Source organism: Lagopus leucura, unplaced genomic scaffold (assembly GCF_019238085.1).
Source record: "Lagopus leucura isolate 7727_CA_CO unplaced genomic scaffold, USGS_WTPT01 Super-Scaffold_100004, whole genome shotgun sequence".
NCBI classification, from domain to species: Eukaryota; Metazoa; Chordata; class Aves; order Galliformes; family Phasianidae; genus Lagopus; species Lagopus leucura.
Genome location: NW_024962264.1, coordinates 33,102,626 through 33,130,048, shown reverse-complemented (window position 1 = coordinate 33,130,048; position 27,423 = coordinate 33,102,626). Strand labels below are relative to the sequence as shown.

The 27,423-nt window shown below is 39.6% G+C and overlaps 1 protein-coding gene across 1 annotated transcript in view; it reads left to right on the top strand.

The window, feature by feature from the left end:
* The window catches only part of SPATA5 (spermatogenesis associated 5), a 197,055-nt gene that overhangs the window by 131,552 nt on the left and 38,080 nt on the right, over positions 1 to 27,423 (top strand). The window contains 1 exon segment of the mRNA XM_042870617.1: positions 13,624 to 13,788. Coding sequence (XP_042726551.1) covers positions 13,624 to 13,788 — 165 coding nt within the window.

The window sequence follows — 27,423 nt, the reverse complement described above, 5'->3', positions numbered from 1 at the left end:
TAAATCTAATAGTTTGAAATTACTCCCAAGCAAGTAACCTAATAAATTTTCAGGACCTTTGAGTTCTGGGAAGACCTTTGCTATGAACACTGAATGGATTTTTATTTCCTGTTTCTACTTTACAAATGAGCAATAACTCACCAATGAAGTTTGACAGGAAAACCGTGGAGCTTCTTTTAGGTGATGGTACCATCCGTGTTATTTCTGCTTTGTTAGTACATCACAGTTCCACGGTGCTGAAAGAGTGAGATTCTGCGACACTGCAATGTACAGCTTGGATGTGGCAATAACTTAAGTATTTCTGCTTTGAAATTACTGCAGGTTTCAAAAACTTGCATTCCTGCAAAGTGCAGGCTTGTTTCTTTTGGAAGCTCGCACTTATTTGAACACTTACAAATGGAAGAAGAATACTCTCAAAACACTTAACATGGAAGCCTCTTTGAAAAATGAATTCACCTCAAGAGTTCAGCATTACTGAGTTTGGTTTTGGTCCTTTCTGCCTGGCAGTTTTGGTGCTTGTGCAATGAGTGTATTTTTCAAGACTTTCAAGCATTTAGAAAAAAACAGTAGGTTTGTAAGTGTAAAAGCTGAGAAAATTGGACAAAATAACTATTCAAACATTGTTACTTTTGGGGGGAAAAAAGTAAACCCTATAAGTTATGTAAATTTTTAAGTATTCACAAGTGTATGCAGTATAAGAAGATAAAAGAGATACATTGCTGATCTTATCAAGGAAGCATAAATGAGCATTAAGGTGAATGGAAAACAATTTACCAGCACATTTATACCCTTCAAGATGCCTGCTGAGGAAAAAAAGCCCATACCTTAGTAACAAAAAGAAACAAAAATAAGCAATGATAATACCAAACAGCTGAGTAGCGCAAGACATGATACAAAAACTAAAGACATGGAAATGTACAGCCCCCAGAAAGTGTTGAAAGGCTCCATGTGTAAAAATAATTGAATTTTTAAACTATGGAGTCAGTAGAAAAGTTTTAATTACACACACACAGAAATTAAAGCCTAAACTACTATGGTGTTTAGTATGATACTATGCTTTTTTATTGGTAGAAAAGTCTTTTGCTGTGTTGTTTCAGGCAAAAAAAAAAAGGCAGCTGAAGTTCAATGAACAAAAGGATGATCATGTGCTGATCAGGTTTAATCCCCACCATAACTCATCTGAAACAACCATGTTCTATAAACTAGATTATATTCAAAGATAATATTTGACTTTGTCCATCAGGATTGAGTCTGTAACATCTTGAAATGACAGGATATGTTAAGAAGAGTAATTGCCTCTTCAAGGCTTTAGATCAAGGTGAAGCTTACTTGCTCATAGTATGTATTGACAGAATGAATACTCCTTCCTGTAGACAATGGTGTCAAGTAGAGGTGCAGTACTTCACTTCTGCTATTTGGAATCACTGCTCTTTTGACGAGGAAAAAGTACAAGAGAAAAGGTTGGCTCTAGTAGAATGTACATTGTTAGAAACCACAGGTAGGTGTTTTTTTTTCAGGCAACCAAGAGACATTCATGCACAAAAGAGAAAAAAGAAAAAAAGTTAAAACCCAAATTGACATAACGATGTAACAAGAACTGCAGCAATTTTCAGCTCCATTAATGTGATATAAAAACAAGTCATATGCAGAACAGGCAGCTTCAAGTTGCATGGCGATGCCCAGAAAGAAATGATAATATGTATCAGCAAGACAGAAGCTGCATTTACCAGCACGAAAAAGATTTGGATGTTGATAATCTATGATTTAAAACTGATCTCTGAGTTTTCCACAGAAATTTTGCTTCCACCTTAACAGATGGATGCAAAAGCTGGAAATCCACCAAAGGTACAGACAGACATCTAAAAGCTTTTGAAAGTAAATGCCTCAGGGAAATAGTAGGTATTAAATGAAATGAATTTATAACAAAAACTGAGATTCGTCAGGGAGTTGAACAAGACTTAATCTCTTAAATTATCCAGAAACAAAGATGGAAATATCTGGGATATGTGGTAAGAATTAAGCCAGATCTGATGCCAGACTGTCTGCCATAGCAGGAATCCCTTCTGACTGACTTTAGAAGATGAAACAGGGGCTGACCAAAACAATTCCTCCCTCGAAAAAGTGCTTGGAGGTGGACGTCATGGGTGACTTAACAAAAAAGGAGGCATTCAGGAAGAACGGTATATGGGCAACAGTCAGGAATCTCACATTTGTTTGAGCTAATTCTTGACAGTGTAGGGAAAAAATGTGGGTTGATTGACACCAAAGTTTTTTATTCAACATTTCATGTCTGTTGGGGTGTATAAGCACTTGGCAGACTTCTAAACTGATTTCAGGACTTTTATCAGCACTGCTCCAGGCCTAATAACTAGAAAACACGTATTTTAATCCTGAAGTCCAAGCTGTATCTGTCACTTGCAGCTGACAGCCACAGTAAGCACTGTAATTTATGTAAACTCAGCACCACCCACCAGTTTCTAAGATCAACACATAAAGTGGTTTCTGCATGTTTGAGGGAGAAAACCACCAAGTTGTCTTCCTGCATCCGGGTGGAGGAAGTCAGTGATTGTCTGCTTACAGTAATAAGAGAAGGCATGTCTGCTGGGGCCTTTTCTTGAAGCAGAGTATCCTGGCTTCTGACCCAGCCAGTGCACTGCTGTTCTTAATTAGGCTCTTTCTTGACTACATTCATATCCTGTCGTGTTGCTCTCTGAGATCTTGTAGTTGAGTGTGCAGTTCTTTTGTCCTACCCACACATTCTCAATCTCTGGAACCGTGTCACCTGTGCAGCTATGGCTGTGGTGTCGTCAGGGGCAGCACCTGGCTGTTCGCAAGCAGCACTGCTTACTTGGCGTGTTCCTCTGGCCCCAGCAACTGAGTGGCTGTAGTTAAAGTCTTGTGTTGCATGTCTGCTGCTAGATGGCCCCCGGCACCCAGTGCTTTGCTGTGTGCCCTCTGCTTCAGGGATGCTGATGAGCTGCTTCTTTTCTATGATATATACTCATATAATTTCTTCACAAGTTGTAAATAAGAATTGTTTAAGAGTGCATATTTTTTTTGGAAGAGTGAGAGGGCTTCCTTGGCATTCAGACATCTGGGCTATCAGTTAAAATCCTAGAGTGTTTTCTGCTCGTTTCTGTACTGAAAACACGGCAAGAGAACTATTTGTGTTATTTGTTGTTCTCAGCAGGCTTCTGCTGGCCGACAGCTTCCCCCTTGACAGTGAGAAGCCTCACTGACAATACGTGCTACACTCAGAGAAGTATCTTGGGTGCATTGGTTGGTCCCCAAGTGGCACCAGTCAGCTGGGTTGCACCTAACGTGTGTATGTTAGTAAGGGCCGAGAGGGCCATACCTCTCCCAGAAAGGTGTTTGAAACAGTATTTATTGGTTTCACTACACAACTTTTTGAAAAATAAATGTTGAGACAGGTTTTAAAGAGTAGATCACCTTGGCCTCCAATTTCAAACACAAATTAGTGGTATTTTTTATATTGTGACTTTATTCTTCAAGTTGAATGGCTTTTCCATTGAATGACTGTTATTGGGACCAGCATCTATTTCGTTGCTTCAAGTGGTCTTCCAGAGCTGTGATAGTAAAATAGCGTATTTCAAATAATGAAAGCTGTAGTCTACTTTTCTTCTGCCACAGCATTGGCTGTAATGATGGAAAGTCATTGATTGCCTTTTGTAACTGCTTTTTAATTGTTTCATTGATGTTGCTTCCCACTCTGTTGATCTGTTTCTTCAGAAGCAGATTGTTTCACATATCTATTTCAGTCAGTGAACATTTCTTTTACACTTTATTTATTTGTAGTTTGTTAGACAGGTCTGTGAAATTCGGTCTCAAGCCAGGGAAAGTGTTCAAGATTTTTGTGGTAGGATAGTCACCAAAGTAACCAGGTGTAAGCAGTACAGAAACTGATAATGACAAAAGGTTATGTAAAGTGGATCGTGCAACTTTACAGACACATCTTCTCATGTGCAATGCATCTTTATTGCTGCTTGTCACGCACTGCAGTATTCAATCCTGAGAAGTGCTAATGAATCCTATGAAAACAGAACATAGAAGATGAAAAAAAGTGCTGCTAGGCAGATCCTGATGGAGCTGGTGTGCTGTGTGTTTTGTCACTTGAGGAGAAGTTGTTCCTCTGAAAAGAATCTCATCCAGTGCTGGTAATTTATTCTGTCAGAGTGATGGTAAACTAAAGCTGTAGGTTTGTACGGAAATCTATTTTGTTATATGGTAGATTGTTGTTACAATTTTCAAAAGCTTCTAAAGTGAATTGTAATATTTTGGCAAGGGTTCAAAATTCTCTTTCCTACAAGGAACAGGTTTTGGTTTTTTTTTCCCCTAGCATGTCATTATAAGGTTATATGGTAACATCTGTCAGAGCTATGCTAACCTCTGTCATCCAGCTGTTATAATTGTGGTATTTTCCTTCCTTTTACTTCCCTTTCCTCTCCTTTCTGCTTTCCCTTTCTCCTCCTTCAGAAAAAAAAAAAAAAAAAAAAAAAAAAAAAAAAGAGAGAGAGAAAAGAAAAAACCCACCTCCTTTTATGCTGAAACTTCAGGTGGAATGAAGTGGTTATAAAAGCATCTGTCAACACAGGAATAGTTTGCCAAGCCAAGTATTTGGGTTGGAAGTCATGCCTTCCCAACTGCTTCAAAACAGGAAGTATCTCTGTTAAGTGATGGATAGCTCATCTTTGCTAAGAGGAAAAAAGGACTTTATTTTCTTTTTTTCTTTCTTCCTTTCTTTTTCTGCCTCTGGGCTAATAATGAGTTCTGCAGTTGTTGCATGTATGTAAAGAAAGAATTCCATATAGATGTGTATATGGGCGCGCACGGCTGTGTGTGTGTATAGGTGTGCATCTGTATGAATATACAAACTCAAAAGCCCCAAAACCAACAACCCACTTTGTACATGATCAGTCCCTGTCAGGAGCCAGCCCAGGCACATCTTATCCCAGTGATTCCTGTAATGCTCTCAAAATCTGTCAGAAACAGCCTGCAGGATTGCAACGGCTCCTGGGTGATTAATTGCCAAAAGAGTCTGGTTCCAGGTTCCATTACATGTAATTGTTATCTTTTCTAAAGGGGTTCTTTTATTAAACCCCCACCCCCAAAAAAGAGGGAGGAGAAAAAAAAAGAGCTGACATTCCTGAGGTTTTGCACCTCTTAAATGGGAGCATGGAGGACTCCCTTATGTAAACATACGCTGAAGAGGGTGTGTTACATTGCTTATTCACAGACTATAGATTTTGGTTTTTTTCCTTTAGTTAACTTCACTGCAAATTATTTTATTAGAAACCAGGGAAGAAGCATTGCATCCTGTTTAAAGAACAGGAAGAGGAGTTACAATTCCCTCTCCATATCAAAACCTCTCTGTGCAGTCCAGCAAGTGGCAGAGTCCTAGCTCACTGCTGCTTCTTACTGAAGTTGTGGGACAGCAGCCAAAGCTCAGGACATCCTCTTTCCTCACATCACTCCATTAAGATTTGCCACAGGTGAGAACAAGAGCTTGTGGCTGAAGTTCCACTTGCAAAGGAAGCCAGAGCTACGGCCCTGCGCTGGGATCTGGGACTGACACAAGGACAGGAACAAGAAGTAAGGCCGGGCACTTTTTCTTTTTTTTTTTAATAGCTCATCACCTGAAAACTTTTATTAGGTTGTCCAGAAGGTAGTCTGATTGTAGAGAATCTGCTGAATTGCTTCAGTTTTTCTGAGATAATGTTCACAGTGCGGAGCAGAGAAGCAGCCTGATTCTGCTGTCAAAGTCTGCACGTCTTTGAATACTTTTAAGAGGCTCAATTTCGAGTTGAATTTCCATCGCAATAAAGTGGAGTATCTGGAATCATATCAGTAGGGTTGCTTGGATTTGCACTGCTTTTATTGCTTTGAAAATGTGGTGTGTTGCTGACAGGTTTAGACTTTTATAGATCGAGGCCTGGGCAAAACTTGGCTCCCAGGGAGCATTGCAGTAAGCCGTGCCAACTGGCCAATTTAACTGTTTGAAATATCAGTAAAAGAAAAAAAAAAGCATGGAGATACTAGTTCTGCAGCTGCAGAATATCTGCCTGCAGATGTTTCTGCCAAGAGAAGTGATTGAAACTCTATTTCTTGAGATATTTTAATCCTATCTGAACAAAAACACATAGAAACGTACACTGGTATTGTCTGCATGGGCCAAGGAGCACATTGTTCCTTACAGTTGTGTTTACATGGTCTCACTGCTGCAAGGAACAAGTCTCCTCAAGCCCTCTTTCTCTATGATTCCCCTTAAATTAGCTATATTAATCAAAGTCTGTTTGTGTCAGCTCTGTGATGCACGTTGGTTTGGGACAGTGATGTTCCTCTGATTAAAAAAAAGGATATTTTAATATGTCCAGCTCTTTGCAGGTTTGTTTTGCAAACAGGTTTTCAGCTCTTCTCAGCTTCAGCAAGCACTTTGTTTAGGTGGCAGAGAAGCATAAACCCTGCAAGCTGTCCCTGTTTTTCCTGGCCATTCTCAACATGTGTCCCCAGCATGCTTATGAGGAGGCAGGAGGGACCCGGAGCCTCTTCACTGAGCTGCGTAGACAAGATAAAGCAAATAAATAATCCCCAGCACTACATTCTCAGTGCCATTTCCCCAAAGGCAGAAGCATATTTACTTCCAGCCTGGAGCAGCCCAAAACCCCACTGTTTGGCAGCGTGGCCAGGGCTGTGGTGTGGATGCCAGATTCAGGCAGCACTATGTGGTGATAGTGCAATTGTGGGGATTAGAGAACCAGCCCACAGTAGGACCTCATCTGTGCCTGACTGCACACATGGGCAAAAAGAACTATCTCAAAATCATAAGCTCTGGATGCTTTGGACATGTAGGCTGAATGTGGTTTCACATCAACTCTGAAAATTTTTGCTTTCTTGATGCACTGTTTATAACTTCAGTTATAAGCTTCTGTTATTGAAGCAATACTCATATCCATGTAAAATCCCCACCCACATTGGTGGAAGTGGCTGATGTGCTGTGAAACACAAAGAAGTGGGATATACTGTTCAAATGAGGAACACCAATGGTTTCTACTGAGTAAAGGCAGTTCTTTTCTCAAGTTTTGTTCTATAAGAAAATAAGAGTTTGTAATTTTTCTGCCTTCTGGAACTGATCTGTAACGACAGCTGAAGGTGTTTCCTGTAGGTAGCTAGCAAAGAAAGCCGTTTCAGAGCATGCAGTGAATTACACTGAGAAGTTTCTCTTCTCTGCTGATGACACAAACTGTAAACAGCTAAAAGTCTGTGGTTGGAGTAAAAAGATAAGCTACTGGTGTTACACCTGGAGGATGAGAAAAGTGATGAATACTACGCAGGCAGGGACGTTTGCTTAACAGACGGGGCAGATTAGTCTTATTTTTCAGACGGTTAACTCTCCGTATTGCTTCATTTTGATTTTGACTGGGATTATATAAACTGTATCCTTGATCAAATTGCTTTACTATTTGTCGGGTTTATATTTGTTCTCTGCCTTTAATTAGTAATTATGGTTAGTGTCTGAGTAAAATATTCACACTGCCACTTGATTGTGCACATTCTTCTTGAACACCTGCTGTCAAATGTATCATGTCTTTTCTTGTCAACTTGCACAATGCTCCGGGTCTTGAGCAAGACTGACATGACAGAGGGGTTGTATAGCTTCCTTATCTTCCTTCCAAGAAAGCTTGGTAGAATGTAAAGACTTTCTGTAGGGACTGAAAAGGAGAATGCAGCATTTTGCAGGGCCTAGTCTCCAATAATATCTAATAAAATTCTGTCTGCAGATGAGATTTTACATTAGTGGGTATACTGTAATCTAAGGAAGAAAACTACTCCACCCCAAGTGCAATTGTAGATGTTGTGTAATGAGAGCTGAGAGTAATCTGCACAAATCTTGGGAGAAGTACAAGGGTGGTGACCAACAAACAAGTCATCAAAGAGGGGAACTGGTTAGAGATGTTGGCATGTGCTGATGGTGGTGACAGATGTTGGCACAGGAGGAAGAAGGTGGGGAGGAGGAAGAGTGTGAGGAAAGGGGCTCTTGGCGAGAAAACAGCAGTATTGCTTGACTCAGGAGCCTGTGACTACAATACTCCAGCCTTGTGACATGGCGCATAAGTGTGTCCCCTGCAATGGTGAGGCAGTGTTGCCTGCTGAGTAAGCTCGTGCCAGATGGAGGAGGAAGAAAAACCTTGCAGAGCAATAATATTTAGATCTCCCCAGGACCATGGTTTTCAAGTGCACAATACTGACACAAATGTTTTCCCTGCCTCCCTTTTCTCCTTAGTACCTTCTAATCTTGCTTAATTAATCCATGGTTGCACAAAGGTTCCATCTGTCTGTTTAAAGAGCAACTTTCAAAGATCCTAAAATTCTAAGTGTTTCTTGACATATTGCACTGGAATCTTGACCTCCCCTGGCACAAAGTAAGAATGAAAATTTCATGCATGTTGAGCCTTGAAGTATAGCTGAAGCGTCTTTATGGGAGCTGAATTCACTTCTGCAAGATGAAATATCACGGCTCCAGAAGATCCTTTCATTGTTGTTAACAAATTAACTTCCTTGGCCTATCTCTTACCCCCAATACTTTCCTTTCTTGCAATACATCTGTCCTGACATGTGTGCAAGAACATAGAAAGAATCTCACAAAAAGTTACACAGCAGGAACATGACTTACTTCTAAATGCTTTACATATGTTTAAATACTCTAATGATGAAAGTAAAAAGATTTGCATTACTAAATTAGATTACAAGATATAAAGTACCTCTTATGTTCAGGAGTTCATGTAAGTAGGGACTATACCCAGGGTTCATAAATAGCAATTGTTAATTCAAGTTGGGAGGATTTAATTACAAAGGAAACAGATTGTTCTATTATTTCCAGTTTTCTCATTTTCTTCTGTGGTCTAATCTCAATGGACTCCAAAGGCAGGATTAAACTTTTAGTTGTGTTTTTCAGGTTCTGTGTTATTAACAATAATAATAATAATAAGAAGAAAGTATATACTTGCCTTAAATTTAATATAAAAATCCGTTCCTGCTTGTGGAGATTGATTGCAGCAGAGAACATGCAGTAACATTAATTCTCCAGATGAACTTCTGTTACCTGCTGAACCTACTTGCTCTCTCTTACACACCTAAATATGCACTTTACTGTGCAGCTTATGCTTTGCTACGTACTTTACATTTTGCTATCAAAATTTTTGTCAGCGTTCATGATGTTTCCTGGTATTACATTTATGTTATGTATGCAGTTTTGTTGCAAGATCCAATCAAGAAAATTTTGATGAATGTAGATGTAACTGAAGAAGTATGTCAATAGGAAAGCTACTTTTTCCATCTTAGAGAAGGCTCATCAGCTGTGGGTGCTTCTAGCAGTGTTACAATTCTGCATTGTTTGATGATGTAGTTGCTGAAATGGCCAAGCATTCTTTGAAAAAAGCTAACTATGTTGGGAAGAAAAAAAAAAAAAGGAAAAGAAGAAGAAAATTAGCAAAGCCCTAGGGTTAATTCTAGTTCATTCTTAACAGGAACCACAAATATTTTCCTGGCTTTGCATATTTAAGTTTTGCTTCCTGAAATAATTATCTTCATAATTGCACACAAAATACACATTTTTGAACCATTTATCTTTTCCAATGCTATATTTTGAAGTAATACTCTAATTAGTACAGAATTTAAGCATTTCTTTTTCAAAGGGCAATAGTTTCTTCTTAATTAAAGTGTGTTTTTTTCTATTGATGATACTGTGTATTACTTGATGATTATCTTACTTTCCTGAATGCTGTTGCTCCTCTGAAGAATATTGTGTATGTTTACTGCTCATAACCCTTCAGTGTGTGGGCACTCAGACCCCTTTCATAACTGTTGTGGTAACAACAAAAAATTATATAAACTTGCAAAAGAAAGGCATAATGGCATGAAGTATTCTGGTTTCTACCAAAACCCCAATTACTTAATTTTGTGCCCTTCCTGGCCTACATAAATTATGCAACCCTCACATCTTTACATCAGTGAATTATGTAGCTCTGTGCACACATCAATTAATTTTGGCTGCATCAACTTCCCACCTTCTGTGTGCTCCTAGCCTCAAATCAGTTCTGCATCTCCCAGCCGCAAGCAGTTAATTTTGTACTCCCAGCAGCTCCTATCTGCCCGAACCTGCAGCCTCGTTTCAACTCTTCACCCTCCCCCAGCTGCCTCTCCTCGCACAGCCAAGTCTTGCTTCTCCTGCTGCTGCTGCTCTTGCCAAACTTCTCCTCCTTCAGTTTGGCAGTGAGGGTCAATTCCAGGTGGCTTCATCTCCAACCCGTGATGGCTGGTGAGTCCCCAGGCTGCCGTGCCCACCGCACCCTCTGAGCAGTGGAGCTGGGCTGGAGGTGACCTGGATGTGCTTTTTTCTCCCCATGAACATTTCTAGAGGGGAAGTTGCAAGCTTGAAGCTTTGTCTTCTGGGACAGCCTGTAAAAGTCATAGCATGCTCTGAGCAATCATCTCCAAAAGCCTTCTTTACTTGTGCAAGTAAAATGGATCTGAGGAAGACGATTGTGTCAGCATCCATTAATGGCCTTGGTGATAATGGTGCTGCAGCTGTTGACACAAAATACCAGATCAAGCTTCTATAAGCAAACCAGGAAGAGCTCCTTTTCCTTCGGAAGAAACTTCCAACAGTGCAAAAATATCAAAAATGATATCTTGTTCCTTTAGTGCTATGCTCTGTGTGCAGCTCGGTTCTGACTACCAAATTATTTTGACCAAGAAGGAAAACTGAGTGTGAGAACACTGAGACAAAATCCTCAACATCTAGCAGAGGAGGCTAACAAGGTGTCCGCAGATGAAAATGGCCTTGGCTTGCCATTGCCCTCTGGTTGTCTTCACACTCACGGGCAACACAACAGCTCTGCAACCCATTTCTGGCCTCTACTCTTAGTTCCTCTGAAGCTTGCCAAAAGTCAAAGTGTTGGGACACTTTGGTGTTGGCCTTCAGGGAAAAGTCCGGCTGTGCCCAGGGTCTTCCAGGGAAGCCAGGTTTGTCCATCTGGTTGACCTGCTGTGACCACTGGTAGAGACCAGTTCTCAGGTGAATCTGCTTTTCTCTTTGGAGGAGGGAATTTGGAACTCCTCACAAGTGAAGTTAACAGAATATTTTCTCTCCTCTCTTTTTTGTCTGTTTACTTAACGAGGAAGCACTACAGAGACTGACTTGCGCTTTGTTTTGTAGGATTCCAGCACATCTGGTTATCTTGGATAACATTCCTATGCTTGACTGTAGCAAGAGGCGTGTTTTAATCTTGAGCTTCCAACTAAGACTATATATATGATATACAAAGCGTTTGGGACAAACTGGAAGAAACTCAATTTTAAGTAATGTGGAGCAAAAAAATTCATTCATTCTTTGATATCTGCATTTGTGCTTTGCTACAGTGGGTGCTGCATTATGTTAAGAGTCTGTCCCACAGCTGAAAACCTGTGGCTGTAGCATTTGGTTGCGGCTGGTCAGGACCTTCTTTCTATCAAGCATTTTGCTGACCCTCTTGCACAACTGCCGTGATTATTTATTAGTAGGATCTAAGATGTCTCTAGAAAATGTTCTAATTATCTAGGCATCCTGATTAAACCTGCATTGATTTAAAAGAGATGCACCATTTTACTCTTGTGAGCATTTTGTATTTCTTCTAAATAGCAGTTATCTATGGGCATTTTCTTAACAGCATGCAGAATGCAATTGCAGTGTAATTCCTCTTCCTCCAAGCCTAGTCTTGAAACATGCAAATTTCTCTTCCAGGTGTGTTCTCAACATCCTGATACACACATGGTTTAGACCCCAAATTGCACACTAGTTTTGTTATCACTGGTGTGTTGAGTTCTTGGTGAATATACCGAGAGTGCTGGGGCAAGTAGCACAGTCTGATAAGGAAGTACTGGTGGACAGCTTGCTTCTTGCTCTCCTCTGTTGGGATCCAGCATTGGCCGCTGATAGAGACAGAGTATGGGGCTAGATGTGGGCCTTAAGTCTTCCCTTGCTATGTCCTTAGCTAGGCCAATGAAACACACGGCAGTGCCATGTGCTTTCTACTGAACATTTTCATGTTCTGTTTTAAAAATAACAAGACATCTCTTAACATTCAGGATGCATTTTTCCATTCTGAAGCACCACAACAGTCTTTTTAAAGAAACTCTAGGAAGGGTGTTAACTTGATCAATGCTGTGCAGGAAGAAAAGTTCTTTCCTACTATTTTTTTCAGCATGACTTTCACTGACATGATCAGGCTGGGAAAAGACTTATTGGCTGACAGCCCAGGACAGCCATGCAATATCTCCAGTCATCTGAAACTTGAACTACTCTGCCCAAGGGAGAATCATAACATAAAAACAATTTAGGTTACATGCTGAATCTTATAAACATTGCCTAGTTTTTAAAAAATAGTTTTTAAATACTATTTAGGTGCATTTGCTCTGCACTTTTTTTTTCCCCTCAAATGTCAAGTCAGGCTGGGAGAGTTTAAATTTTTATTTTTTTAGGGTTTTTTTGCAGTAAATGGTTTTAATTTTAAAAAATCTTACAGATTTGTAAAAATACAGGGAAATAAGCTTCCTCTCATCTCATTAATCTAAGGATTTGGCTTCTCCTGCGTATCAGACATAATTGTTTTATTCATAGATAGTATTTACTTATTGACCCAGTCCAGAAACCATGGAATGATAGAAAGCTTGGCTGAAGAGGACTTCCAGAGGCCTTGCGGTCCCCCCACCCATGAGGTGCAGGACTGTCACCAGCACTGGATTGAGGAGGGCTTGGCTTCATCGCGCCCAGCCTCAAGGATAGAGTTTTCACAGCCTCATCGCTGACCTGTCCCAGGGATGAACTCCCCGGACAACCCTCCAGCTGCTTTTTGTGGCACTGGTTCCCTGTACTTGTATGACGCTGCAGAACTGGAGCCTGGCCTTGTAACTAATCATTTGCTGAATTTTCAGCTGTTTTGTGGCACAGGAGAAACGTTCTTCCAACAATCCAAAACTGATGCCAAAACTACATTATTTTTGCAAGTCTGTGGTTTTTTTCTCCTCCTTTTTAAAGGTGAACATCACTATCTCTGTTTAGAATTACCTTACTGTGTGTGAAAAACTGACTATGTTCTTGGTTAAGTGTGTGCAATGCTAGTAATGTGGGATAAATAAATACGAATGCAGGATGCCAGCTTTACTTCAGCTTTCTTTTCCTCTGCTTCTCTTGATTGAAGATCTGAACTTAGGAAATGTCCATTGCCACCTGTCCTTTTGCCAAGCCCTAGCATTCCAGTACACCTTGCAACAAGCCTAGAATTATTATTTTAGGAAAATGACTTTAGTTCCTTTATGATGCCTTTTTTCCATCAACTGGTATTTCACAAGCTGAATAGCTTTACTGTCTTTTCAGTGACTGATATATTGCAGTGTGAGAGAGTAATCTCTCTAGCACATAGCTTAATTGTTCTTGTGCAGTTTCTTGCTTCTGCTGAAATTGGTTTTTGGGTTTTGTTGCTATTATTGTTTTTAATTGACTTACTGTTTTTACTTTCTTGATGTGATGTGCTGTTCCTTATACCACTTTCTGTGACATTTTCCTTGCAGGCTTTGCTGAGACCGGGAAGAATAGACAGAATTATCTATGTGCCTTTGCCAGATGCAGCCACTCGTGGGGAGATCTTCAAACTTCATTTTCGGTCCATGCCAGTCAGTGAGGAAATCTGCTTAGCAGAGCTTGTTCAGCACACCCACAAGTATTCAGGAGCAGAGGTAAAGCTTTTTGTATGGTAATAGCCACAGAGCCAATGCACAAAATGGTAGTTTTAAAATTGAAATTAAGCGTCATCCAGGTATCATTCCATGAGTCTTTTCAAAATGGTATGTGAGAGGATGGAGTCATAAAAAGAGACTGTTTGACTGAGTATATTATGATTTCTGTGTTTCTGTTCAGAAAACGGAATATCAGTGTTTTGGGTTTTCTTTAACCTTCAAGATCCCTATCAGAGTACTGCTGCCAGAGAAAGGGTCTCTTCCAGGATGAGCCTTAGTAAGGTCACGGGTGGCTTCATTAGGATGTGCTGCCAGAATGAGCTCAAGGAAATGGAGGCAAGTGTCCTCAGCTGCCTAGACATTTCAAATGGGTCTCCCCAGGGATGTTTTGCATTTAGGATTGTGGTGAATGGCATCAGATTGAAGGAGAGACGCAATTGTCAGACAGCATAAGGGAATTGCAGGGTATTCACTGGTCACTTAAGGCTCATATTTTCCTATTCTGTATAATCAAGAGTTCACAGCAGCTCTTATAGCTCATTGCTGTTAGTCAGCTTCTGACAGTGTATGTCAGGCAATTATTTCCCGCCTGAGTTGGAGGAGAAAATAATTCAAATAGGCTGCCTGGCAATAATAGTTAGCATTGTGGTCACCACTCAGCTCCCTGAGTATTATTCATGGTAGTGTCTTATAGAAGAATATTTCATTATTTCCTCATTCTATGATTTTATGATAATTCAGAAATTCAAAGAATGTTATTTAGTTTGCCAATTCGATCTCTTAGAAGATATGAAATGCCACAGTTAAGGTTTCTGCCTTATTGTAGCCAGTCCTATTGTATGCATTATCATACCATCTCTAATTACTTAGTCACCTTCTACATTTTCCATAGCAGAGTGGAAAATGTGATTGCCTTACTTCACCCCATCTTTCTGTGTGCTGTTTACAAATACAAGGAAATAAGCTGAACTTTTGTCTTGATCCGAAAGAAAAAATGACCAAAGTGTTTGCATGACTCCTGTAATGCTGATGGATGTTCTCAACTGGCCACTGATTATTCTCTACTCCCAGGCAAGGCTTCTGCTCATTTAACGACTGCAGTGCTGGTGCATTTTACAGAGCTATATTGCCCACAAGCAACCTCTGGCTGGTGAGGGCACTGCTGAGAGTGCAGCAGATGCCCTTCTCCAAGTCAAAGGCACTGGGGTCAGACCTCAGCATGTGCAGCTGTATGTGCAACTCTAGCATCCAGACTAGCTTCAAGGCTTATTCCAGGAGGCTCTGTAAGGGCAGAGACCAACATTAAATGCCCTGTGGCCTTCCTCCCCTGCAGTACAGGACAAGCCATGCTCTGGCAATGAATTAATGACACAGTGAGTGAAGCTGTTTTGTATTGGACTTCTATTTGCAGTTGAAAGTGGGATTTCATTATAATAATTTAATAAAAGTAAAGAATTTCCTATTGTGGGCTAAAATATCGGTCTAGAGAGCTGTTGCATCTATACTGCCTCAGTGTTGTGGATTGGTAACTTTACTGTATTTTTACCCTGATGTCAGTGATAAAAATTTTACTGCCCTGGAAAGATATATGTGCTTCTTGCCAAGTTATAAGCCTCCAAAAACATAAATATAAACATATCTTTGGTTGTGTATGGAAACTGTTTTCTTACCAGGCAACGACTGTAATGCTTGTATTTCAGAAATTCCAAGCATATGGGGATTTCCTTTGGATCTGGGTCAGCCGAGGCTCTAGTGGTGAATTCTTGTGCTTAGCTTAGATAATGAGTTGCAAATGTCTTGATGCTGGCTTTGTACAGAACCAAAAATAAGTTAATGGGTCATTGAATGCAACTGCAGACTAGTTGCAGGGGAAAAAAGCCTGCGTGTTTCTAATATGCATTTCTTATGAATTTTGTAGTTTGGCATCCTTCAAAGAATTGTAATAATTGAGATGTAAAGAGTAAACATGGAAAAATCCTCAGTCAGTGTTCCTTGGAAAAATATATAAAAAGTCTTGACAGTTGGCACGCACAGAGGCCAGTTTCATTAAAGCCTTTTCTTCCTAGTGTCTTCAGCTTCCCAGCTTTACAAATAGTTTCCGCTGTTGAATGGCAAGTTCTCATTCCACTGTTATACCCTTTGTTTAGAAAAAGAAATGGAAAATGCTTGGTTTTGTGACTAGAGGGTGCCGTATAGATGGGGGTTTCATGTAAAGATACCTTGAACCATCCTACGATGAAATGAATAGATCAGTACACATAGTTCAGCAAGTGCATTTTTTTGCCTGTCAGCCCTTATGACCAGTTATCTCCATTCATCTGCTGGACATACATTTATCTTAATGACTATGTTAAAGGTCCATCCAGTAGGAAAATAGGGTGTTTACGTCCCACTGTTTCATTTGAGAGAAGATAGAAGATAATTTATGACGATGAACTAGAATTTCCTTCTCTCATGTGCAAGTGAAGTTTCATGTAAATATCAATGTAGTTAGCTTTTAATGTAGCAATTAAATAGGTAAAGCAAAGCCTCTGCTTTTTAGGAATATTTGACATTTAGTTTGATCTTTAATTCCTGGCCCTTCTGCACTGCATGGTGATACCTTCACAGCTCTGCTCTACAGTGGTGCTTTAGGCTTTTCTTCATGGATACCCGAATGTCTGTAAATCAGGACAGTGAGAGAGTTTTTAGACATTTCTGAATTGCAGTGTTTGGCCTTGGAGCCAATACCAACACCAAGAAACATACTCTCTATCCTTTAAGGCAGCTTATTTGGCTGCATACTTAGCTTTTCCTTTTCCCCTGACTGCCTCAACCTCTGGCTAGCACTGTGGGAGCCACGCACAGGGCAGCTAGCTACAAGGATAGGTCTGCTGTAATAAGTAATAAAAAGTAGTAAGTAATAAAACTGGTTAGAGTAACAAATGCCTTGTAACATCGAATCTCTTAAAAATTTAATTCTTCTTTTATCTTATTGCATTTTATTTTGAGCAAAATTGCCCCTTTATAGAACTGAAGATAATTTGTAATGGCTTTGGAGATGTCTTCACTCAGAGATTGTTCAATCTGGGCATAGTTTTTTCCAGAGCATTTTCACTGCCATTCTTCATGTGGAGAAATTTTATCTGTTTGGTATGTCACCATGCTTCTATGAAGTGTGATTAGTTAAAGATCCAAGCACAGAAGTGTTATGTTTTGCATTGCAAATAATGTGAGTTCTTTCGATCTCATTTGTTTTCTTTCCTGATGTTACAGCCAGCTTGCATTATGGAAGATTGGCCATCAAAGAACTCAGAGGTTCACCTTTTTCATTTGAAGTTCAGATTAGGTTTATCATACTTGTAGGCTTGAGATCTGTAGTCTCAATCTGTCTCAAAGACGTATGAGGAATGGCTGAAGGAGCTGAGGTTGCTAGTCTGGGAAGGAGGAGGCTCAGGGAAGAGCTCATCACTCTGCAACCACCTGAAAGGAAATTGCAGCAAAGTGTGTGCCAGTCTGTTTTTTTTTTCCAAGTGACAAGTGATAGGATGTGAGACAATGACTTCATGCTGTGCCAAAGGAGGCTTAGGTTGGGTATCAGGAAGAATTTCTTCATGGGGAGGGTGGTCAGGCAATGGAATTGTACTGCCCAGGGAGGTGGTGGAGTCCTCATCTCTGGCGGTATTTAAGAGATTTAGTAGTGGACTTGGAGTGTTAGGCAATAGTTGAACTTGGTGGTCTTAGGAGTCTTTCCCAACCTGAATGATTCTATGATTCTAAAACCCTTTGTAGTGCAAGTAAGAGCAAAATTATGTGGACAGTGTCTGATTAGGAAATTGTTTACCCTGTAACTTTTTAATTATACATTGTTCCAGAAATGAGAGGTTGTAGCTGTCACACCTGTTCACCTGGGGAAAGGACAGTAACCTTTATAAAGCAAAGGCTGATATCTTTGTTAGACTTCTGTTGTTAAATAAAAGTATCATTTGCCTTTAAAAACTAAATGGAAGGAATGTACCTTACTTCAGATCTCTGAAGTTTTCTTTGTGAAAAGGAATGAGCAAGGGAGTAAAACCACCATAGAAAGTTTCACCACTACAGAGATATTTTATTCTAGAAGTTGATGATCTTAAAAGGAAAATAAACCTGGTAGAGTGAAGGACCTTCTTTAATTGTTTGAGCCCCAGCTATGTTACAGTTTTGTCACAGTTCAGAAGGCAATAACAAAGAGGGAGGTTTTAGGTAGAAGCTGAAACCAAATATTCACTTGTTTTGAGTTTAAAGTTATTTAGAAATAATAAAACAAATTAAATATTCTTGATTAGGGTACATAGGTGTTCTTATAAAGATAAGCTGATGAGACTGACTCTTAAAATCAGGTCATGGTGAAAGCAGAGTCTGACATTGTTTCTATAGCATTATCAGTTTCCATGCTTACAGGAAACAATAGTAAAGCGGGAATCTGGGCACCTGTAAATCTTTCACTGGTTTTTAGTCAGAGCAGAGTAGTTAATGTAAAAAATATCTTTCTCACTTTGCAATAACTCTCGATGGGAACACAATGGAGAAAAAAAAAAAAAGAAAAAAAAATCTAATGAAGGTTTGCTGTGGCTCAAATGAGTGCATATTTGATGCCAAAAAAAGTGTATTTGCAGCAGCACACTAGCTCTAATCAGCTGAAGCCTTTGCCTATTAAAATATTTATTTCAAAACATGCATGTACTTGTTTACCGGATGCAGACATACTAAAACTAGAAACTTAAAAAGAAACCAAACACCTCAAACAACCAAACCAGTGCTCCTTTCTTTCTCTTATAAGAAGTCACTAACTACAAAAGAAATGAGGATATATTTCATCATAGGCATACAGAAACGTAAACAGTATTTTAAAAGAGTGGGAAAAAACAGTTATTAAAGTACATCTACAATAAGCACAAGAGAGGGCTTAGATATAAAGAAAACAAGGCACCAGACAAATTAGGATATATTATCTTCTTCATATGTAGTTTTCCATGAAGCAAAAGATCTTCCAAACTTCAGAGAAAGACTTTCTAACATTTTTAAACAGCAATGTATCCACTGATCCATTGTGTAGCAGCCTATATATTCAGACTTTAGGGAATTAAGACAATTATAAAAAAAAATTAAAATTAAATATAATAGAGAAGAGTTTCTGTGACTCTGGAAATCATGTCCTGGCTAAAGCTCATGGTTTTCATTTTTTAAGCATGAATGTGGTTTTATTCTTTTCTGCTTAGTTATACTACGTGCAGGGCACGTTCAGTTCCCATTCAATTCATCAGTTGTTGAAGGTGCTCGACATGTTGTGCCGTGGGACTTAGCCTCAGGTTTTGAACTTGTAAGATACCACACACACACACACACACACACACACACACAAAAAGCTTGTGTCTCATCGGAAATATGTGGTTTGAAAATGTGCTTTGTTAGTTAAATTATCTGTGCTGAATTAGCTCTGGCTTGACTCTGCTAGACAGCCTTTCCGTTTGAAGGAGTCCTGCTTTGCTCTGCACCAAAATATAACATTATCCTGTATGACAAGGGATGCCATCACACTGAAATATACAGCAAGATTAAGACCTCAGATGAACCTCTGAAGTTTCTCTTGGATTGATGCATAAGATCTATTAATTCGTGTCAGTCATTGAAAAGTGAACATTTTTGTGTGGGTGGGTGTGGAAAAAAGACTCAGCCTTCATCCAATATGGGTAATACAGGATCACCACCTTCCTACACATGTTTATCAGCACCAAGGATGTGTTTGGCACAGGTGGCTGGAAGGTGAGGAAATACCTGGCATTCAAGATGTTTTCTGAATGTCAGTGCTTGGGATAAACGAGATGAATCACTTGAAAGGAAATAAGTAACTACACAGGACTTTCCATGGGATTTTGCTTACTGCCGGTCTCGCAAGAACCTCGTACGTGCAGAATGTGCTTGGACAGACTGAAAACCAGGGCAGTTTGAGTGCCTGGGTAATCACTCATCAACCCGAGTGTCGTGGCATTGTGCCGTGCCTCCCCGATCTCCTTTTCAGCTGCTTTAGAAGGATCTGGTTCCGTTCCTGTGTTTTTCCGAGATGGGGCTGGGGACAGTAGCATTGAGCGGGTTGATTCTCATCATGTCTTGTCTCAGCCAGTACCCAAAAAAGAACTGCATTCATCCTGCATGCATTCATCCCACCAGTATATAAAACGGGGCTGACAATGAGTGTGTTTATGTAAAACATAAGGCTTGATATACAGAGGAGTGTTTGCACTGAAATTTATGCATGGCTTGCTCATCTGGGGAAGAACATTTTATCCTTCAGTGAGATAATGATTTGCTAATAGTTTAATCAAGCAGATGAGATTTAATGCATCTGGCTGAAGGGACAGTAGCATTTCCGAAAAGGTCAGCCCCATTAACAGCTCAGGAGGGTACCGTCAGCACTGCTTCCTAAACAACCCAAAGAGCTGCAGTCCTTAAAGAAATCTGGGGAGAATGCCACAGGGAATTTGAATGAGCCCCCAAGTGTGTCCCAAGCAGCATTTAGGTATAAAATTTATCCAGCTTCTCAAACCTGAAAATTTGGATTCTGTGAATGATGGACTGCCTGGGGTTCAGGGAAATTAGGGCTGATTTCAGTATGTCTTTTCCTCCTTTGTCATTTGTGTCTTCATTAATTATTTTAATGGCATTGTCTGCCTGGGTTTTGTACACGGATACTCGTACCCTCACCATGCCCCCGAAGGGCTGGTTCATGCTGCATGCCTGTCTGGAGAGAGAACCAGCAACATGAGCGTTAACCATGCAAGAAGCAAGCAGTGCTCTGCTGACGGTGCTGCTTGTTTCTGATGAACTTATATGAAACCATAAGGAGCAAAGTTTCACCAGAATGGCCAGGGCTGCAGGACAGAGCCTCTGCTGAGCTGTGGCTTGCAGAGGACAGTATGCTGCCATCACTGCAGGGGCTGCTCAGCCGTCACTGCAGCAAGGCCTCGTAAAGAGGGTCCTTGGCTGATACTGTCAGCCAGCTTCCCTTGCCCTCTGCTCTTGCTTGTGACTCTGCTGCTTTCTTGTCCTGGTTTTGGCTGTAATTCCTCGTAATGGAAAAACATGTTGGTCTTTAAAAGCAGATGGGAATTCATTCCTGAGGGAAAAAATATGCCTCTTTAGGCTACTGCTATTGTTTTCTTTTAATTTTATTTTTTGCCTGTGAGTTATTTGTAGCAACAACTAATTTAATTCATTCTTCTTTTTTTTTTTCCTTTTTTTTTTTTTTTTTTTCCCAATATGAAAGGGAGGATTATTCATCAGTGGTTTATATCACACGTTTTCCATATGCCAGTAATCACAAATGTAGGTATTTAATGTTGAGAGTTAAAGCAGCATTTGCTATCATCAGGAAGGAACTGAAAGTGTCAATTGCTTTCTGCTTTTTGAAGTGCTTTCATTTACATAATATAAAGGCTCAAATCAGTGCAGAGTGATAGGCTTTGCCTTTATGGGAAAAAAAGAAAAGAAAAAAATTCAACATGTTTTTCCCAGTGACCTCTTTTTTCTGATTTAAGCCTGTAGTGATGGCAACTTGGTCTTGTAAGGTATGTATTATAGGGAATGTAGTTAGAAGTTTGCTGCTTTGAGTTTGACTCAGTTCAAGCACTGAAGTATAAGATAAGGTGTAAAAATCAGAGAAAGTCATCAATAAGACTTTGCATTTCATAGAGAATGAAATCTTGATCCTTGACTCTTGTACCCCTACTGCAAGACCAGGTCCTCAATGTATATAAATTGTTGTGAACACTGATTATGACAAAGTACGTTAGCGAAAGAACCGTCCAAAGTTTTTGGTAGGTTTTCAGTGAAAACACTGGTTTTTAGCCACATTTTTCATAAACAAGGGAGAAAAAAGTAAATGTTCTTGCATCTCCTGCTGTTTCCCATGTCCTGAGATTAAAGCGTGTCTGACTGGCTTAAATGCCTGTTATGATTTCTTTTAATAGTATGCAGTGTCTGACTGTGAGACCTCGGTGCACAGTCTGGCTTTTTCCACACTTATATACATTTTTCTCTTTGGACACGGTGAGGATTTTAAGGGGCTTTCCCTTGGAGGTAGCACTGAGGCATGATCTCAGGCATCAGGTTGGCCAGGAGAGCTGCAGAGGGTTCCCTGCCTCCCTACTGAAATTGCCTCATCAGTCTTAACAGAATCCGTCTTCCATAAATAAGCGTAGTACTTGGACAGTAAGATCCCCAAGAGTTCTGATTATTATCTTAGTTGGCATTAGGAATATTTAAATGCAGTACCTGAAGGCTAACTCAGATGGGATGTTTATAACCTATGAAAATGTACAGAGGAACACCTTGTACTGACCTACTTGTATTTCCAGTGTTGTGCCAGCTAAATTGCCGTCAAGGTGGAAGAAATGTTAATGAATGGCAGAGGAATAATAGAGCCTGGGAATAAAAGCTTATTAATCTAGCTGAGCATTGTTCCTGTGAATGAAGAATGTGTGTTTTAATAACAATGCTAACTGTTTACACTTCACTGAGCCACAAAGATTGGAGAGGTGTGTGTGAATTGAAATATTTGAATATATAGTGGTATCTTTGTGTACATATGAAATAGGATGTTTGCCTTTTGCAGCCATTGGTGAAGTAATTGTTTCTTGTGAAAACTTGGAACCTAGTAATAAACAATTAATAGAAACATATCTAATAAAATCACTGTCTGCTGTTAGACAGTAAGTATCTTAAACACTGGGTATACTGAGTTTTAAACATAAAAGGTATCATTATTAAGCTTCATTTGTATAGAACATGCACCAACTATTCTGCATCCAATCCTTTCTCATGGCATGGAAACAAAATTTCATTTTAATTAAGTAAACATTGAGCTTATTTTGGGAGGGATGGCCACTAACAATATAGTGATTGGAGAGCTTGATTGTTCTTGTTTTAGCATTGTAACTGTGATATTCTTTAGTATTTTTCATGCAGGGAAAAAAAAAAAAAAAAAAAAAAAAAAAAGGATATCCATCACAATCTTACATACTTGCTATCATCCTTTCTTTCAAAGGAGTTTGGATTATGCATACTTTTATTTTTCTGAGTAAGTTTTTTGTAGGGAGATATCAGGCTTTTCTTCTTTAACCACAAACTGTAGTGATAACCTTGTGAGAATTGCAGACTCTTTGGGGAGATGTAGCTGTGCAGCAGGAACTCTAGAACAGGTTGAGAAGCTGATGAGGATTAAGATAGCCATGGTGTAGAAGGTGGAAAGGTATTTGCAACCTTACTGACATTGTCAGACAGAGATTTGCACTTATGTCATATACTTTCTGTTTTGAATGCGCTCCTGAACACTGGGTTTTCTTGTGAATGAGAGTTGCAGTCCTGTTGAGGAATGCACTTTAAGGGGAGCTATCCGTGGCTCACTTCGTGTTTTTTACTTGGATTCTACCGAAGATTGTGCATTTGCACCAAACTTGAGTCTTACCCTTCAAACACTGCGTGGAGTAGAAGCTGTCAGGCAGTTTCTGAAACACTGATGGCTGTATGCTCTAGTCTAGCTCTGATTTTTGTATTTCAAGAATTGGAAGTTGCTATTTCCAATTTATCTTTTATGGTTCCCCTAAAATACATATGAAAATACCTAAGGCTTTCCACTGCCTTTGGCAAAAAGAATAAATGGTTATTGGCAGATGGAAACAGCATGGTAATAGCTGTGCAGCAAATTATTAGCTATGGTAGGAGCAATCCTGTGGAACATTTTGCTTTTTAATTAAACTGCTTCTAACTGTTACCAAGTTCTCAGCCTAAGCTTTTTGTGTCCTGGCTTTGAGTATCAAAGACATCAAGGAGCCTCAGGTGGAAAACAACTCAGACTTTCTCTGACACGGAGTGTGTAGAAGAGAGCCATGGGAGCTGGGCTGTCCACTTGCAATGGAAGAAAACAGAGCGAAACTGCAGATGGCTGTGCTAGTTAATTGGTCTTGACATCCCCATTGTAAGGGAAGAGAACTAAGAGTATTTTGCTCTATTTAAAAGGGCTGCTTTGGATTTGTTTGATTTTCTTTTTTGAAGAAGCGGGTGTTATTATTTGAGGGTAATTGTCATCAAACAGAGATTAGCTTCACACTTCATTTCCAATAATAAATTTGTTATAAAACTAAATGATAACTATTCTACTTACATTGCATAGTGAAGCATTGCATTGGGTGGAAGGGAGCGGGAAAGTAGCAATCTGTCTTCTGTTTTGTCCTGTATGTTTTTGTCTTTCTTTGCTTTATGCTGGGATAAATCAGCTTTGTCTTTTTGCGGAACTGTTCCCAGTGAGCTCCTATTTGATGAGAAACTGATGAAGAAGGGGGAAAAAATGATGTACACAGCACCTAGGCTGCCAGTATTTGCAATGCATGTTTCCAAGTAAGTCTGTGTCAAGAGAACCTGATTTCTCTCCAGCAGCCGCTGTCGCATGCAAGGACTGGTTTTCTTTGCTCAGCTGAGGAGGAAGGACCAAACAGAAGCAGCCAGGAGGCAGATTGTGGGAGATTTTTCTCATAACAGTCACAAAGCATTTTCATGGAGTCATAGAATAATTAAAGTTGGAAAAAAAACTAGGATTATGTAGTCCAACCATCAATCCATCCACAGCATGCCCACTAACCATGTCCTTCAGTGCAAAATCTACGTGTTTCATGGGACAGCAGGGACAGTGACTCACTCTATCACCTCTGAGGTAGCTTGTTCTGTTTTGCAGAGGTGAAATTGCCTACCCAGCAATTTGTGCCAATGCCCAGAGCACATGGGAGCGAGCCTTGCTGTATAGGTTTGGGGTTCACAGTGTGCACTACATGTTCAGCATTGGCATGCTGCCACAGGAAGGGAAATAATAAAAAACACAAACCTGTGTTCTGCTTGCGTTCGTGGTTACTTCTGCATTCGCAGATGTGACTGTTTACATGCAGAAAGGTGTTTTGAGGAATCCCCTTGCTGGGGGAGCATGTAACTTGTCTGTGGCCCATCACACACTCAGATTGCTCTCTGATATTGCAGGATATTGGGATATTGCCATTCCTGTGATCACTTTTGCTTATTTACGTGTTGTATGATCTGGGTGGAAGAACAAACCACACTCATTTATTGGCAAGACAGAATTTGCAGGCAAAAAAATGTGTTCACTAATTTAGCATAAACAAGAGAGCAAAGCTTTTCCTGATTTTGACTTTTCTAGAATAAGGCCTGAGGGATTCACAAGAGCTGGCAGTCCTAATATTCAAACAGTAAGCACTCCTCATAATAAGGTGTCAGTTCTCTTCCGAAGAAAGTGCTGCTGTGATTATGATCCAAAATGGAATATAACCAGAATGTTCAAAACCGAAAGTTTATTCCTCATTTTTGATGTCCACTGTTACTAAATATGGTGTTACTTAGGTTATTTAAAATAACAGTCTGAAACTACTGATTTCTTTATTTGGAAAAAAAAATAAAAATAAAAATTGGTGTTTTGCATTCATTAACACTTGTTTATTAGTAATGATATTTATGTAAGACTAGTGAAAAAAAAAAAGGCCTCCCCCAAAAAAAGCACAGAATCAGTTTATCTTTTGCAAATGCTTGGAAGCTGGAGGAAGAAAATGAACTTGAGAATTTAGACACTGTCTTACCCTAGGCTAATTGTTTACTATTAAAATGAAAGCTTGCATGCAGGAGGGAGTGTTATGTTTTGGACTTACTTCCTTGTAACTCATAAATCTTGACTGTGTAAATGTTCAGTCATTAATTAAGGGTTTCAAATTAATCTGTTTCCTGACTGGACTTGGCTGGTTTTGCATAGCGTAGTGCTGTTGCCCAACCTCACAGTTGAGGAGTGCTTTCAGATGTGTGATATGGAAGCATGATGTTTATTGCGGAGAGTTAATGAGCAGCGAGCGTGGTGCTGGGAGGGGCATTTCATTACATACACCGACAGGAAACAACCAGGTTGTATCAAAATGCTTATGACTACTTTAATTACTTCCCTTACTTCAAACAATAGCAAAAGATGGCTATTATGTATTGATAAGCATTAGCGCTATCAGGATAATATACTCAGCCCAAATCTCTCGTAAGTGATGGAAAAATTCAACTTTTGCTAGAAGCTTTAAAAAATTGTTCATATTATCACTAGGACGTTTTCATTTCATTCAGTTGAGCTGCTCACATAATAACTGTTCATTTGGGTTTTGCATCTTACTTGCATTACCCTTATTGTGTGTATATATTTGTGTCTCTTTTCCTACTTACGAAGGCATAGTAGGGTCTTTTATCACATATTTAATTATTTCACTAAGACTACGGATTTTCCAGAACTACACCTTTGGATGGCAACAGGCAGTGCATTACATATTGTGCTATAAATGCCTTAGTACTTGATTGTACACAGCTCTATCTTTGCACTGTTGGAGGTGAGTCTACTAGCCCTTCCTCTTTACTGAACATCCCTTAGCTCAGTCAGTGAATTTACTGTTAAAGAGGAAGGAGAAAAAGCTACAAACTGCTCATCCAGCCAGGTCATGTTGGAGGCGTGCTGCATTTTGAGGCTATTTCAAACCCAAAAATGTTTTCATTATATGTGTTCCAGCTGACTGTATATTTACTGCAGCAGTCAGCTTCCTTCAATTCTGCATGTGCGACAGATTTCATAAATAGCTTGTCAGGTTTCTGTTCCAAGCTGTCTGGTTTGTACATGAAACATAGAGAAGAAGGAATTAATCACAAACATGAACAAAAAAGATCTCTAGTTAGCTATTTGAAGCCTTAATGTTCCATTTGTGACAGCATTTTGCTGCTGTTCTTGGTCATGCAAGTGCACAGGAATGCCACAGCCCTCCAAAATGTACTCTTCCACCAAGGAACTGATGTATCCTCTTGCATACCTGCATTACTTTTATGTATGTGTTGCACTAGGGAAGAGATTTGCTGCATAATTGCTAACCGCTAATTAAAAATCAGTCTGACCCAGTTTCAAGTTTTGAGAGGGTTTCAGGTCTGCATTTAACTCTTCAGCTGAATTTCATCACCTTTATCACTTCAGCCAAAGCCAGAATGTTAATACCGACTCATTTCTGGCCTAGTGAAAGTTTGGATTATTACCCTACAGCATTTCAAACATTTTCATGTGCATAAAAAGTTCTCTATAACCAATGGAATTATTTAATGCACTTAAAATCAAGTACATGTTTAAGCTTGCTAAATCCAAGTATTATTTATTTAATTCCTAAAGATTAAAATGTCTTCTAATTTAATGTATACTGTTAACTAGTCAGCAGGAATAACAGAGAATGTGAGTATCAAGCTTTCTTTTTCACTTTTCAAGGTAAGATGTATTTTTGAAGGGATGTTGTAGTGCTGCTACTTTTATGCCCCCTGTTTCCCAGCAGTTCACTTCTGTTGAGCCAACTAATGCACAAACTGCCCTGCTCACTCTGTGCGATTCCATTTTCATATGGCAAAATGATTTCTCCGTGATCAAGAAAGCCTCTTGCATTTCAGTTATACCAAAGAGTAGACATGTTCCTTGCTTCATTTTGTCCCCAGCTGTGTCACTGTAAATGTACAATAAGTGCCAGGTCTTTCAGGGTTTCTTTTTGTGGATTTCTCATTCAAGAC